The sequence below is a fragment of the Oncorhynchus gorbuscha genome, linkage group LG18 (genome assembly GCF_021184085.1).
Source record: "Oncorhynchus gorbuscha isolate QuinsamMale2020 ecotype Even-year linkage group LG18, OgorEven_v1.0, whole genome shotgun sequence".
In the NCBI taxonomy this organism is placed as follows: domain Eukaryota; kingdom Metazoa; phylum Chordata; class Actinopteri; order Salmoniformes; family Salmonidae; genus Oncorhynchus; species Oncorhynchus gorbuscha.
The window spans coordinates 48,484,665-48,500,801 of NC_060190.1; the positions used below are offsets into that span (position 1 = coordinate 48,484,665).

A 16,137-nucleotide genomic window follows, 5' to 3' on the forward strand; every position below is an offset into this window, starting at 1 on the left:
GAAGCTGGGCGAGCTAAATTGTGCAAGAGGAAGTCAACTTGGAACATCCATATGTTCTCTATTTCTAATCCACCCATCTCTTTCTAAATCCAATGGAGTTTGCCATTTTTAACCTTCACTTTTGCCCTCTGCTTCATCCTAATAGGATCTAACGGTTCCCATGGGAACGCCAGAAAAAGCCCTACCCAATCCCAACCTGACGGCAAGATGTCAGGTTTAGCGTAGGGGAATTAGGGAGGGCTAACACCAGAGAGGACAGCTTCCCTTAGTCCCCAAGCAGTGATTGTCTGACTGTGTGTCAGTATACATCTCCGGTGCCCTCTTCCTCCAGTCACCAACCACGGACTGAGGCCAGGATCCCCTGTTCCCAGCCCCCACCTCTGCCTCCCTCTGTCCCGGTCTCCCAGTGCACCCCTCAGACGCCGGGAGCGGCCGGCCACATTTCCGTACCACTCAGGATCTTGGCTTGAAAGAGTGATAAAAAAATTAAAAAATGGGAGCCGGAGGAAGTGTCGAAGACAAGGCATTAGCCGCAAAGTCCAAGGAGCTGGAAAAGCAGCTGGCGGAGGATGCAGACAAAGAATCCAAGACAGTCAAGCTTCTGCTGCTTGGTAAGGAGCTGTTGTGCTTGTGGGGCTTCTTCTGAAAGTGCAGAAAAGTAGAATGGAACACTCAACTGGCGTATGGTCTGTTAGCATATAAACCTGAACAGTGTCTGATGCAAACACTTAGGATAAGCATAATCTTCTTTTAAAAAATGGGGGAAAAAAGATATTGGTTGGAGATGAGAAAGTATGCAACTACAGTATGTGCCCTGTTTTTGGAGAAATAGTCACCGCTTTTCTTGTCGGAGTGGGGGGGGCATTGTATTGGACATTTCACAGCAATAAAAGTTACAAATAGTTTAAGTTTACATTATGTAAACATTTGAGTTGTTGTGATGAGGCAGCCATACCAACCTGTATGAGCTTAAGCATCAGCCATAGCAAACCTTTATGAGCATAAGCATAATATAAGATTTACATTGGTAGGTTACACTAATGACAACAGTTGTGAATATTCACTGGTGAAGTTGACATAGTTGTTGTGAAGTCTTTAACACTTTGATATGGTCACTTGATCGGTGGAGTTCTTTTCTCAAGGTCATTCTGGAGCATTTTCAGTAGCTAAATAGAGGCTCTTGTGGAAGCACCTCTGAAATGATCAGAATTTGGATAAATGTAATACACTTTTCCATTTGTGTAACACTTCCAGACTTGTGGAAACTTGCCAATGCTGAAATGGTACATTCAAAAATGGGCTATTCAATCAGGACTCTAGCGTTGATCCTAACATTGTATCTAAGTCTCCGGTATATATGAAAAGAGTCAAAGTTATTAAAGTAGTTCATAATCTGTTATATACTGTATTGGTGTTCTGTCTTTGCACATTAACTATATTTGCACATTCAACGTGACCCATGTCACTATAATGGATGCAAACAGATAAACATGTCAAGCTGAAAGTAGCTTACATTAAATCAGATAAGCCCAGAGTGGCTGCTGCTGTTACCTCAAGACTGAGATGAGAAATCATGGGCTTGTGAGGTCAGAGGTGTAAAAAAACAACATAGTAAAAGGCAATGCCATTTCTATTGACCGAAACAACAAGTTCTCTTTACTGTAGTATAGGGTGTATGGGATCATTTCATGTTTCTCAGCAGCAATAAAGTTCATAGGTGAGTAAGTTCCCCTGAAATGGAACGTGTTGATTCATAACTAGGCTACTAGAAGGGAAGTTGTAAGTCTATTTCTATATTAGTGACATCAAAATACATTTTGATTCTGAGAAAGGTCTGGAAAGTGTCAAATATGGAGCACTACTTAGCAGGGAATCAGATTAGTGTTAATGTTTGGTTCTGAAAGGATTGGAAGAGCCCTATGTTGTCTTTATAGGTTATGAAACCAGAATTCTATATTTATATATTTCTGTATACGTGGCCATGGTTATGAATGTTGACATATCAGATGCATTTTGTCAATAGAGTATTTAAAACAATGAGCCGTAGATACGTGTCATGAGCTCTGGTTATAAATAGCTTTGTGAGAGTTCAGGGGCAGGATTTAGTAAGCTTTTCTCATAGGATCATGGTAACCCAATTATGCTTTCTTTCCTGCCACTTAGACTCCCTGTAATAATTTCTCTAGCACTGGGTTACAACATGGCCCCACCTTGCAAAATGCATCATCAAATGCTAATTAATAATATCACAGAGACAAAAAAGTAAGGGCCAAGCTAATTGACAAGGGCCAAATAGATCAATACTGCAATTCTGAGGAGCCAAATACAACAAGTACCAAGCCACTAAAAGGTTGCAGACTATAGAGTCAACAGAGGACTACCAGAAAAACTCAGTTGGGTCAACCATCAGAGTAACCAGAGCTAGCAGCAACAAAGCTCATTAGGATAAATTACAAGAGCCAATTACTATCTGGGCCATCGATCACGCATTTACAATAATGGAGCCAGAACATCCACCTGAGTTTACAACAGATCAAAGATGCAGATGTTACATCCTATACACCATAACCCCTGTCTACACCCCTCACTAACAGTAAATAGGGGCCAAGGTCCACATTTTAAACTAAACAAATGAGATACAGTGGCAGCTGTAGCAATTGGTCAAATATTGACACATTGCAAAAGTGAAGTCCTGTGAAATGACTGACCCACAATCCAGTTGGCAGTACTGCAACCATAACATTGTGAGTTGAGGCTCTGTGGACGAAAAACAGCAGTTTAATGCCATCAAACCTCATGTCTCCTGTTGCTCCTGCAGAACACAACACAGATGCAACACAGCCAACTCTCTGGCAGAACTATGGAGTAACAATTACTAACACAGAGTTGTTCTGTATTTTGAATGAAATGTGAAACATCTGTATTACTTTTGTCATATTCAACAACATTTGCTGTCAGAGCTTAGTGTATGATGTGTGTATTGGGTGCAAGAACAGTGACTACTCAACTCTTGCTTAAAAAGAAATAAGCAATTGACCATTGCCTTGGCAGAAGGACATTTCCTGTAGCTTCATGGGTGAGCCACTTTATCTGATACACGGTGCCATCTCCTGGTTCTAAGCTGAAGTTGAGAGATACTTCAGGTATCAATGACAGATTATTATTTACAGTATTATTAGGCCAACAGTTTATTTCTGTGTCAGCCCATTATAGTCTTTTCTTTCATCGGGAGGTAGGGATTCAAGAGTTAGGTATGAGTTTATACTAGGTCTCTGTTTATCTAAAGCAGTTTTAAAACGAAATTGGTGGTGAAGTGTTTTTACAGGATGAAAATATATTTGGCTTTTTGGGAAACATGGAACCTCAAGAGACCATCAAAACAACTATGAAATCAGAGAGGCAATTGCTTACAGCCATTTGTCACAAATAAAGCATGGATTAGTGGAGACGTGTTGCAGAGACAGCCCCTAAGCACGGACCGACACGTTTTTTGGACATCTTGTTTTGGTCCTGTCCGGACCGGCGGTCTTTTACTTTGTGTGGTCCGAACAGCCTTGATTTTAACGTCGGACTGGACTGAATCTTGACCAAATTTCACAAGTTTGGACAACACAGTACAGTAGAGCACAGTACATTACAGTACAATAGATAACATCTAAGTATAGTGTACAGTACAATAGAGCACAGCAGAGCACAGTACATTACAGAACAGAAAATAAAAGTTCAGTACAGTACAGAAGAGCACAGTAGAGTGAAGTACAGTAAAGTTCCGAACAGCAAAGTACAGTATAATGCGCTCTACTCTAATGTACTCTACTGAACTAAACTGTACTCTACTGAATTAAACTGTACTGCATTGTGCCCTACTTTACCGTACTCTACTGAATAAAACTACTGTCCTGTACCATACTGTACGCTACTTTGCTGTACTGGGCTGTTCAAGCTTCTGAAACATAACCTAAACATCTATCTGTCCAGATTTCAGATTTGTATTTGTTTGGGTGCAGAGTTTATTAGAATAATACCCAGCAAGGTCTGCAAGTGTTTGTTTTTACATTTTGGCCATTCAGCAGATGTTCTTATGCAGAGTGCATTCAACCAAGGTAGATAAACAACAACATATCACAATCATAGCGACAACAAAAAAAGATCTGTAACTGTTGCTAAGAATGTTATTGTAGTTGAAGTGGTCTGTTGGATAATTCCATAGGTTGGACTACTTTGAACTAGCCCGGCTGACTTGACCCATGTCACTCACAGCGCAGGAAGAGTTGTGACACACATTAACATTTGTTAATGCAATATTTGTTCAGAAAATCTGTGACGGGTTTGATTGGTTCTCTCAAATGTTTTATTTTTTTGTTGAAAATCCAACTGTTGTAATAGAAGGGGGTGGAGCTCAGGGGCAGTGTGTGACTGTGGGTGTTTGTGAGAAAGACACAAAGCACAGCCACCTTTCATTATCGACACATTGTGCTGACAACATCAAAAGAGCCATTCAGGAGGACTTGAGAGTTAGGTCTTAGCCAGACTAACTTTGAACATCGTCGTTGCCAGTTTTAAAGCTTTTGATCTTCAGTTGGTTCCTCTTTCCTTTATTGATTTTAAAATAATTATTGTGATATAATGCTGACTTCATTGTGCAGTGGAAATTTGTCATTGTAAATTTCCTACATTGTAAATAATAGTGAATACATCAAAACTATGGAATAACATTCATGTAGTAACCAAAAAAGTGTTCAACAAATCAAAATATATTTTAGATTTTAGATTCTTCAAAGTAGCCACCCTTTGGCTTGATGACAGCTTTGCACATTATTGGCATTCTCTCAACCAGCTTCATGAGGAATGCTTTTCCAACCGTCTTGAAGGAGTGCCCACCTATGGTGAGCACTTGTTCCTTCACTCTGCGGTCCAATTCATACCAAACCATCTCAATTGGATTGAGGTATGGTGATTGTGGAGGCCAGGTCATCTGATGCAGCACTCCATCACTCTCCTTCTTGGTCAAATAGCCCTTACACAGCCTGGAGGAGTGTGTTGGGTCACTGTCCTGTTGAAAAATAAATGATTGTCCCAATAAGTGTAAACCAGATGGCATGGCGTATCGCAGCAGAATGCTGTGGTAGCCATGGTGGTTAAGTGTGCCTTGAATTCTAAACACATTACAGACAGTGTCCCCAGAAAAGAACCTCCACACCATCACACCTCTTCCTCCATGCTTCACAGTGGGAACCACACATGTGGAGATCATCCGTTCACCGACTCTGCGTCTCACAAAGACACGGCGGTTGGAACCAAAAATCTCACATTTGGACTCATCAGACCAAAAGGACAGATTTCCACCGGTTTAATGTCCATTGCCCTTTAGTAGTGGTTTCATTGCAGCAATTCGACCATGAAGGCCTGATTCACACGGTCTCCTCTGAACAGTTGATGTTGAGATGTGTCTGTTACTTGAACTCTGTGAAACATTTATTTGGTCTGCAATTTCTGAGGCTGGTAACTCTAATGAACTTATCCTTTGCAGCAGAGGTACCTCTGGGTCTTCCTTTCCTGTGGTGGTCCTCATGAGATCCAGTTTCATCACAGCACTTTATGGTTTTTGCAACTGCAAAGTTTTGGACATTTTCCGGATTGACTGACCTTCAAGTTTTAAAGTAATGATGGTCTGTTGTTTCTCTTTGATTATTTTGAGCTGTTCTTGCCATAATATGGACTTGGTCTTTTACCAAATAGGGCTATCTTCCATATACCACCCCTACATTGGCACAACACAACTGATTGGCTCAAATGCAATAAGAAAGAAAGAAATTCCACAAATTAAATTTCAACAAGGCACACCTGTTAATTGAAATGCATTCCAAGTGACTACCTCACGAAGCTGGTTGAGAGAATTCCAAGACTGTTGCAAAGCTGTCATCAAGGCAAAGGGTGGCTACTTTGAAGACTCTCAAATATAAGATATATTTTTATTTGTTTAACACTTTTTTGGTTACCACATGATTCCATATGTGTTATTTCATAGTTTTAATGTCTTCACTATTATTCTACAATGTAGAAAATAGTACAAATAAAGAAAAACCCTGGAATGAGTCGGTGTGTCTAAACTTTTCAACTTTCATTCAGAACCGAAAATGTACCTGATTTCAACGTCAGGAAAAAACATATTTTCACCTTTTATTTATTGTCACATATATTGGATAGGTGCAGTAAAATGCGTTGTTTTAAAGGGTCAGCCATAGTAGTACTGCACCCCGGGAGCCTTGCTCAAAGGCACATAGATTTTTCACCTCTCGTATTCAAACCAGCGACCTTTCTGTTACTGTCCCAACTCTCTAACCGCTAGGCTACCTGCCGCCCTAATAGTAGAATACAGATGCAATTTCGAAATTTGGTTGTGCATCAGAGTTTTCCTATTGTTATATCAGTCACCGAGAGTCACTCAGTTAACTAAACATTTTAGTCTAGCCGGCTATCTAAACGTAGTAATCATGGTCGAATTACCGACCGGCGGGGACTCATTGATTTTGTTAGTCACTTTCACTCAGATATAATATTTTTTTTAATGGAAAAATGTCTCTCCACCCTATGGCAACGTGTATAATTGCAAAATAAATGTTGTAAAACTGCAAAAATATATCTCCGCCCCATGGAAAACTGTGTAGAATTGCAGCAAACTTGCTTTAAAATTGTAACATGTTCAATGCCCCATGGCAAAATGTGTAGAATGGCAGGAAATTAACTCAATTTTGTCCCTACACTGTCAAGGGGGGTCCACTAAAATGTTTTGCTCACAAGGTGGAGAGGTCAACAAAATTCCACTTAGTGCCCCCAAAAGGCTACAGGGCTGGCTCTGACTGCATGTGTGGGTATGAATGCTGGTACACAGACCCGCGCGCCACTTCGGCTCCTCATGAGGAGTTTTCCTGGCGTCCCCCACCCCCATCAAAGTTGCATATCCTTTGTTCAGAACATAAAATGTACCGAACTTCAACATCTGGAGAATACATCTTTTCAACATAATTTTGCCTGCTGGGAGACTTCTGGTTAATACCTTAAACCTTTACCTACACATAAGTAAGAGAAGAATTAGCAACAGAGTGTAGAGGAAAACCAACCATCCTGCAGAAATTAAACAGTTGTGATAACTGACATGAGATCAAGAAGACAGAGCAGTGACGTCTTCGCTTATCGGACAATCCTCTGAGAGGCTTTTCAACCTCAGGCCTCCTTACCCAAGGCCTCTCAAATCCCTCCATTTAGGCCTGAGCTAATAAGGTCACTGGCCTCTGCTAAACCATTGGGACAGATGTCAATCACATTAGCCATAAACCCTTTCATACGCCCAATTCAAAATAGTCAGGAATCTTAGATGGCCCCCTTGAGGTGGCGTGTGGAACAACAAATCAGCTCGTGGTGACAATCTCGTTTGATATAAACCCAGAGTGAAATTTGCTTACTGGTATTATTACAATAAAATTCACTGCTCATCTAAGTCTGCCCTACGGCCCAGAACTTGTTTACTCTGTTCCTATTCCCCCCCCAACTAAGAGTTTTGTTACAGTTCATGCAGAGAAATGGGCTAAGCTGTGTAGTGTGTGATGGGGAATGTCCTATAGGATATGCAATGGTACAAATGCAACAACAACATGCAGAAACAAAGCTAAACACAAAACAGAAGATCATGATAGAACGGATGTGAAAGAACTGTAACTGTCACTTTTGCAACACCACTGAATGCTTGTCATGTCGTGTGTCTAAAAGCACTGGATCTGTGGCAGTGGAGGGGAGTGGCAACTGCTGACGTTCCTCTTTCACTATGTGCCATCATTATGAATCTCTTTGCTCATGCTATGTTTCGGCCTTTGGGTTCCCTTTAACCAACTACAGGGTGGATGATGATGTGTTTGTACATTTAACATTTTTTTTAACCTTTATTTAACTAGGCAAGTCAGTTAAGAACAAATTCTTATTTTCAATGACGGCCTAAGAACAGTGGGTTAACTGCCTGTTCAGGGGCAGAACAACAGATTGTGCTTGGGGGTTTGAACTTGCAACCTTCCGGTTACTAGTCCAACGCTCTAACCACAAGGCTACCCTGCCGCCCCAACATGGGAAAGCCCTTGTAACATATATACTTCTTAATTTGTTTCACCAGGTGCTGGTGAGTCTGGGAAGAGCACAATTGTTAAGCAGATGAAGTGAGTATAACAAAACAAATGCATTGTATCTCTCATTCCTCCTCACTCACATGCAGGCAACCTTGTCCAAATACTGTAACATCACTCTAAAAGGTGTAAACTGGGTGTTCAACAAGATGGACTAAGTTAATAGCTCATAATCACAACAGAATTAACCATAATATAATAGATTGTGGTGGCTGCAATTGACATGTACCCTTACAGAACAAAACACTTGCTGCAACATGCAACAAGTACCAGTTCTTGCCACTAGTGATTGTTGGTATGTACACTGCTCAAAAAATAAAGGGAACACTAAAACAACACATCCTAGATCTGAATGAATTAAATATTCTTATTAATTACTTTTTTCTTTACATAGTTGAATGTGCTGACAACAAAATCACACAAAAATTCTCAATGGAAATCAAATTTATCAACCCATGGAGGTCTGGATTTGGAGTCACACTCCAAATTAAAGTGGAAAACCACACTACAGTCTGATCCAACTTTGATGTAATGTCATTAAAACAAGTCAAAATGAGGCTCAGTAGTGTGTGTGGCCTTCACGTGCCTGCATGACCTCCCTACAACGCCTGGGCATGCTCCTGATGACGTGGCGGATGGTCTCCTGAGGGATCTCCTTCCAGACCCGGACTAAAGCATCCGCCAACTCCTGGACAGTCTGTTGGTAGATGGTGCAAGAGATGATGTCCCAGATGTGCTCAATTGGATTCAGGTCTGGGGAACGGGCGGGCCAGTCCATAGCATCAATGCCCTCCTCTTGCAGGAACTGCTGACACACTCCAGCCACATGAGGTCTAGCATTGTCTTGCATTAGGAGGAACCCAGGGCCAACCGCACCAGCATATGGTCTCACAAGGGGTCTGAGGATCTCATCTCGGTACCTAATGGCAGTCAGGCTACCTCTGGCGAGCACATGGAGGGCTGTGCGGCCCCCCAAAGAAATGCCACCCCACACCATGACTGACCCACCGCCAAACTGGTCATGCTGGAGGATATTGCAGGCAGCAGAACGTTCTCCACGGCATCTCCAGACTCTGTCACGTCTGTCACGTGCTCAGTGTGAACCTGTTTTCATCTGTGAAGAGCACAGGGCGCCAGTGGCGAATTTGCCAATCTTTGTGTTCTCTGGCAAATCCCAAACTTCCTGCACGGTGTTGGGCTGTAAGCACAACCCCCACCTGTGGACGTCGGGCCCTCATACCACCCTCATGGAGCCTGTTTCTGACCGTTTGAGCAGACACATGCACATTTGTGGCCTGCTGGAGGTCATTTTGCAGGGCTCTGGCAGTGCTCCTCCTGCTCCTCCTTGCACAAAGGCGGAGGTAGCTGTCCTGCTGCTGGGTTGTTGCCCTCCTACGGCCTCCTCCACATCTCCTGATGGACTGGCCTGTCTCCTGGTAGCGCCTCCATGCTCTGGACACTACACTGACACACAGCAAACCTTCTTGCCACAACTCGCATTGATGTGCCATCCTGGATGAGCTGCACTACCTGAGCCACTTGTGTGGGTTGTAGACTCCGTCTCATGCTACCACTAGAGTGAAAGCACCGCCAGCATTCAAAAGTGACCAAAACATCAGCCAGGAAGCATAGGAACTGAGAAGTGGTCTGGTCAGCACTTGCAGAACCACTCCTTTATTGGGGGTGTCTTGCTAAATGACTATAATTTCCACCTGTTCCATTTGCACAACAGCATGTGAAATTTATTGTCAATCAGTGTTGCTTCCTAAGTGGACAGTTTGATTTCACAGAAGTGTGATTGACTTGGAGTTACATTGTGTTGTTTAAGTGTTCCCTTTATTTTTTTGAGCAGTGTATTTATTTGGACAGTGAAGATAAACGTTTAATTTGGCTCTATACTCCAGAATTTTGAATATATGAGGCGGCAGTACAGGATTTCACCTTCTATTTTAAGGTATTTTCATACCTTTTTAGAAATGAATGCACTTTATGTATCGAGTCCCCACATTTGAAGGTTTCATAAGTACACTATATATACACACAAAAGTATATGGACACCCCTTCAAATGACTGAATTTGACTATTTCAGCCACACCGGTTGCTGACATGTGTATAAAATCAAGCACACAGTCATGCAATCTCCATAGAAAACATTGGAAGTAGAATGGCCTTGCTGAAGAGCTCAGTTACTTTCAACACGGCTCCGTCATAGAATGCCACCATTCCAACAAGACAGTTCGTAAAATGTAGAGCTGACATGGTCAACTGTAAGTGCTGTTATTGTGAAGTGGAAATGTCTAGGAGCAACAACGGCTCAGCCGCGAAGTGGTAGGCCACAAAAGCTCACAGAACGGGACTGCAGAGTGCTGAAGCGTGTAAAAATCATCTGCAACACTCACTACAGAGTTCCAAACTGCCTCTCGACGCAACGTTAGCACAAGAACTGTCCGTCGGGAGCTTAATGAAATGGGTTTCCATGGCCAAGCAGGCGGATACAAGTCTAAGATCCCAATGCGCAATGCTAAGCGTCGGCTGGAGTGGTGTAAATCTTGCCGCCATTGGACTCTGGAGCAGTGGATACGCGTTCTCTGAAGTGATGAATCCCGCGTCACCATCTTGCAGTCCGACAAACAGATCTTGGTTTGGCAGATGTCAGGAGAACGCTACCTGCCCGAATGCATAGTGCCAACTGTAAAGTTTGGTGGAGGAGGAATAATGGTCTGAGGCTGTTTTTTATGGTTTGGGGTAGGCCCTTTAGTTCCAGTGAAGGAAATCTTAACGCTGTAGCATACAATGACATTCTAGACGATTCTGTACTTCCAACTTTGAGGCAACATTTGGGGAAGGCCCTTTCCTCTTTCAGCATGACAATGCCCCTGTGCACAAGGCGAGGTCCATACAGAAATGGTTTGTCAAGATCGGCGTGGAAAAACTTGACTGGCCTTCACAGAGCCCTGACCTCAACCTCATTGAACACCTTTGGGATGAATTGGAATGCCAACTGCAAGCCAGGCCTAATCCCCCCATATCAGTGACTGACCTCACTAATGCTCTTGTGGCTGAATTGAAGTCCCCGCAGCAATGTTCCAACGTCTAGTGGAAAAACCTTCCCAGAAGAGTGGATGCTGTTGTGGCAGCAAAGGGGAGGAGGACCAACTCCATATTAATGCCCATGATTTTGGAATGAGATGTTTGACCAGCTTTGGTCATGTAGTGTATTTGAACAAATTCACTTATAGTGTATCGCATTTAGTCAAAAGTTTAGCATTTGGTCCCATATTCCTAGCACGCAATGACTACATTAAGCTTGTGACTACAAACTTGAATTTGCAGTTTGTTTTGGTTGTGTGTCAGAGTTACAGATGCACAAAGATCATGCCACCAAAACATACCTCTCGCCATTACCAATAACAGGGAAGGTTCATATTTCTGGTGGGGAATAATATTTATGCTTCTTTTTCACTCATCATTCATGATTGTGCGTAATCATAGTAGCATCCACATTAATGTAGAAGTGTTTAGAAACATATTATATTCTTATTTACAATAAAAGTGACTCCAAAATGACACAATACATTATTTACCATTCATTACTTTTGGGCACAACAATCCAAAACACAACCAAAACAAACTGCAAATGTATCCAACAAGTTTGTAAGGTCACAAGTTTCATGTGGTCAATATGAGTGAATTTGTCCAAATGTCATCAAATTGGAGGACTAGATACATAACATGCTTTCATTTCTTTACTGTAAACCAGATATGTATGAATATACTCTCAATTAAAAAGTGACATTCTGTACTGTCACCTCATATAAAACATTTGATGTCAAATCCAAAATGCTGGAGTAGAGCCAAATGAAAAGTTATCTTCACTGTCCAAATAAATATGTAGGAGAGTGCATAATGTCAGTTGTATTTGAAACTGTAATTACAACCCAACTGTTTTCTTCCTCTTATGTTGGGTAGAATTCTCCATCAAGGTGGTTATACCAAAGAAGAACAATTGGAGTTCAGGGCGATCATCTATGGTAACATCCTGCAGTCTGCTCTGGCCATCATCAGAGGCATGGAGATGCTGGCCATTGACTTTGGATCACCAAAAGGAAGTGTGAGTCCCACTCTGCATCTTTAACCTCTTCTGATCCTCCAAACAGACAATGACACACACTGATAGACATTGACACACCAGCAGAAGTTTTGGTAATTGCACGTTATTCCAATAGAAAGAACAACAATACATTGTTAGCTTAGCGAATTAGCTACTTTAGAATGGAAGGAAATGGAAGTTTTAGTAGCGGTAAAACTCACCATTTGACTTCATGGTGCAGGAAGACGGGCAGAAGCTGTCCAACCTGTCAGACTCCATTGAAGAGGGCTCAATGCCCCCTGAGCTGGCTGATGTCATCAAGAGGCTGTGGAGTGACAGTGGTGTCCAGGCCTCCTTCGAGAGAGCAGCCGAGTATCAGCTCAATGACTCTGCTGGCTAGTGAGTGTCACAGCAACTGTTATAGTCTGTTATGACAGTCATATCTTTGCTGGTACGTGTGAGAGTGATTATGTGGGTCTGGGGGTGTGGATGTATGCTAAACTGAAATCTTGCTAAACAGCTACCTTGGAGAATTGGACAGAATCACAAAGTCTGATTACCTGCCCAATGAGCAGGACGTGCTGCGTTCTCGAGTCAAGACAACCGGTATTATCGAGGAGCAGTTCTCCTGCAAAGAGCTGCATTTCAGGTGAGGGAATGTTTGCCAAGCATGGGAGACCACAGGCGGCCAATAGTGGATCTCCCATACATCCTTGTAGCGTGTTAATTCCCTTTGATCTTGGGTTTGATTTTGCACAATCACTGGTTAAGTCTGTACAGTCAGATGTTAACATCTCACTTCTTTAACCTCTCTTCTGACAGGATGTTTGATGTGGGCGGCCAGCGGTCGGAGAGAAAGAAGTGGATCCATTGTTTCGAGGGTGTAACCTGCATCATCTTCTGCGGAGCCCTCAGTGCTTATGACATGGTGCTCGTAGAGGACGATGAAGTGGTGGGTTTGGTTCTACAGTTGACCTCTGAAAGGTCCATTAGTTTATAACAGTTGTGGCCTTTTATGCCCAAATTCTGTACTTTTGTACTGTTTACTTTCAGTTCTCTTTTTTATGCTGTGATCCATTTGGTAAGATTGAAGGAGCATCATGATTTCTGATTCTAAATGAAGAGTATTTTCTCCAGTCTGACTTTGAAGTAAACAATGGATTATTCAGTCACAAGGTTACATAACTCTACTATCCCATCACATGTTAAAGTCCCTAAGGACAGAGCTCAGATGACTAAACATTATGATTGCGTCACAGTCCTATGCCTGATACCACCACCCCAGTTCAAGGACAGAAGACATGTAGAGCTGTGTTTGTGTGATAGTCAAAGGCAAAAAAATGGGAAGCAAGATCATATCTTTGGTTTAGAGTAGGTATTATACTAATCCAGCCTGAGGGAGGATTGATGAAACAGAGATTGTTGGCACTTAACCTAACTTTCGTACACTTCTCCACAGAACCGTATGCATGAGTCTCTCCACTTGTTCAACAGTATCTGCAACCACAGGTTCTTCGCCACCACCTCCATTGTGCTCTTCCTCAACAAGAAGGATCTTTTTGAAGAGAAGATCAAAAAGGTCCACCTCAGTATCTGCTTCCCAGACTACGATGGTAAGAGTAACCACAAGTAAAAACAGCATAGTACGATTTCTCACGAGCAGGAATGATGGAAAAGTTCTGTCTCTTCTTCTGCAATATGATGTAGCAGCAAGATAAACAGAATAGGTACTATCAATTTCATCAACTACAATTTTAAACAAATGAGAACCACTTTATAAGCTGCCTGCTTTCTCTACCACTAGGCCCCAACACATATGATGATGCCAGTGACTACATCAAGAAGCAGTTTGAGGAGCTGAACATGAAGAAGGGTGTCAAAGAAATCTATTCCCACTTGACCTGCGCCACGGACACAAAGAACGTGGAGATTGTGTTCGGAGCCGTGACAGACATCATTATCAAAGAGAACCTAAAATCTTGCGGTCTGTTCTAAGCAGATACACAAAGAGGTACAGTAGTTATTGCTTTGGTTCTTGAATTCCAAATCGACGCCGAGCCTGTACAGACACTTCTACTAGATTTGGACAAATCAGATAATAAACTTGCCTCAGACAAGGTGAAATTTTCACCATGATGGATACACCCATCCAATCTTTTCAGATGTAAAGTGCCTCAAGGTTACAGGTTACATTTGGAATTCAGCATCTTATTCTTTTATGTTCTTTTTTTTGCCTAATTAAAAAAAAAACTTTCTTCCTCACAGATTGTATTTTTCCCCTCTTCCCTTCACTTGGATTCATGTTGAAGTTGAGCAGTAGGAACAGAAGGCACAACAGAAGGCTTTGTAATGTCATAAGACTCTTCAATTCTACACTATCCCTTCATTCCTAACTCCCAACACCCTAAATTATGGGTAATGAAGGCAAATACTAAGAAAACGGAGACAATGTGGATGATGTCCTTTAGATGGAAATGTGGATAAGAAGTCAGAAGAACAACCGAATGAACACGTTTGATATAGGTACTTTATTAGATATTCTGGGGTTATTTCTGGCTCTTAAATGGTTTGTGTTGAAGAAAGTGTAGAAAGCTGCTCATGGAATCCAATTGATAAACTTATGAAAAGATACATTTTGAAGTGATCCATCTTACTCAACATGGTCAGAGTGAAGTCCTTTCCAATTACACTGTTCTTGCCCAATGATTTGTAATGTTTATATCTAGTTCTGTTTGGATATGCTTACTGTTTCGCACCAGATGTAACACAGTAAAAAGTTATTCAGCTAATTTCAAATCAGCCAGTTCAAATAGCTGAAATTTAAGAAAAAAGTACCATCAAAACAAGTTAGCAATGTATTTTGTAAATAGGGGACCTTAAACATTAATATTCAAATACGTTATGACAACGTTCAACATCAGTGACATGTTTAGTGATGTGCATGTATATTCCATTTTGACTACTGACAAATGAACCTGTAACTGACCGGTCTTGTGAAAGATAAACATTCAAAATAAAAATGTATACATAGCAACTGCCATTTCTGCATGTCATCATTCTTTGTATTTTTTTTTACAAAGATATGTGATGTGACCTTTAGGTCATACAAAGTTGATTTACTGTTTTAAAGGAATACTTTTTTTTTTTTAAATGTGAGGTGAGCGAGCAAATAAAAATATGAACATGTAAAATAAAATTTCAACCCCTTGTAAAAAAAACGAAACATTATTAATGTAAACACCTTACCAAGACATTTTTGCCTTTTTGTATAATGGTTTTGAAATTCACACTCACAGGGACCACAGTTTGAGTCCTGGTTAGGGTCCCCCTCTAATGAACTACATTGATGTTAAGTTTTGTAGCCACATAATGAATGCTCGACTTGGACTGTTACCATTTAGGTGCAGGATACCTACAATACTATTGAACTAAAATGCTATAAAGACGAACAAGAGCTCAAGCATTAGAACATTTGAGGTGCTGGTACTCAGCTCAGCTCCGGTGAGCTCCTGTCCAAGTTGAGCACATAATCCAAAAGGAAGGTTACAGGTCATCTTTTTTCCTAAAATTACTGTTTGAGATTTACAAATGATTACTTTGATTAACCACGCTTCAACCGAATTCAACCGAACCGAATACTACAAGGGCAAAGTGAATAATTTAAAATATTAAATTCATACGAATCACAATTTTAAATGTATTTAACTAGGCAAGTCAGTGAAGAAATTATTTACAACGACGGCCTACCCCGGCCAAACCCTCCCCTACCCCGGACAAACCCGGACGACGCTGGGCTAATTGTGCGCCACCCTATGGGACTCCCAATTACGGCCGGATGTGATACAGCCTGGATTCGAACCAGGGACTGTAGTGACG

The 16,137-nt window shown here is 41.6% G+C and overlaps 1 protein-coding gene across 1 annotated transcript; it reads left to right on the forward strand.

Moving 5' to 3' along the window:
• The first annotated feature begins 241 nt into the window (after positions 1 to 241).
• On the forward strand, positions 242 to 15,295 carry LOC124004228 (guanine nucleotide-binding protein G(t) subunit alpha-2-like). Its single transcript, XM_046312993.1, has 9 exons — positions 242 to 611; positions 8,162 to 8,204; positions 12,141 to 12,282; positions 12,503 to 12,660; positions 12,782 to 12,910; positions 13,084 to 13,213; positions 13,721 to 13,874; positions 14,066 to 14,272; positions 14,527 to 15,295. The coding sequence occupies exons 1-8, from the start codon at positions 494 to 496 to the stop codon at positions 14,254 to 14,256; spliced, it is 1,065 nt and encodes a 354-aa protein (XP_046168949.1). The 5' UTR covers positions 242 to 493; the 3' UTR covers positions 14,257 to 14,272; positions 14,527 to 15,295.
• The last annotated feature ends 842 nt before the right edge of the window (positions 15,296 to 16,137 follow it).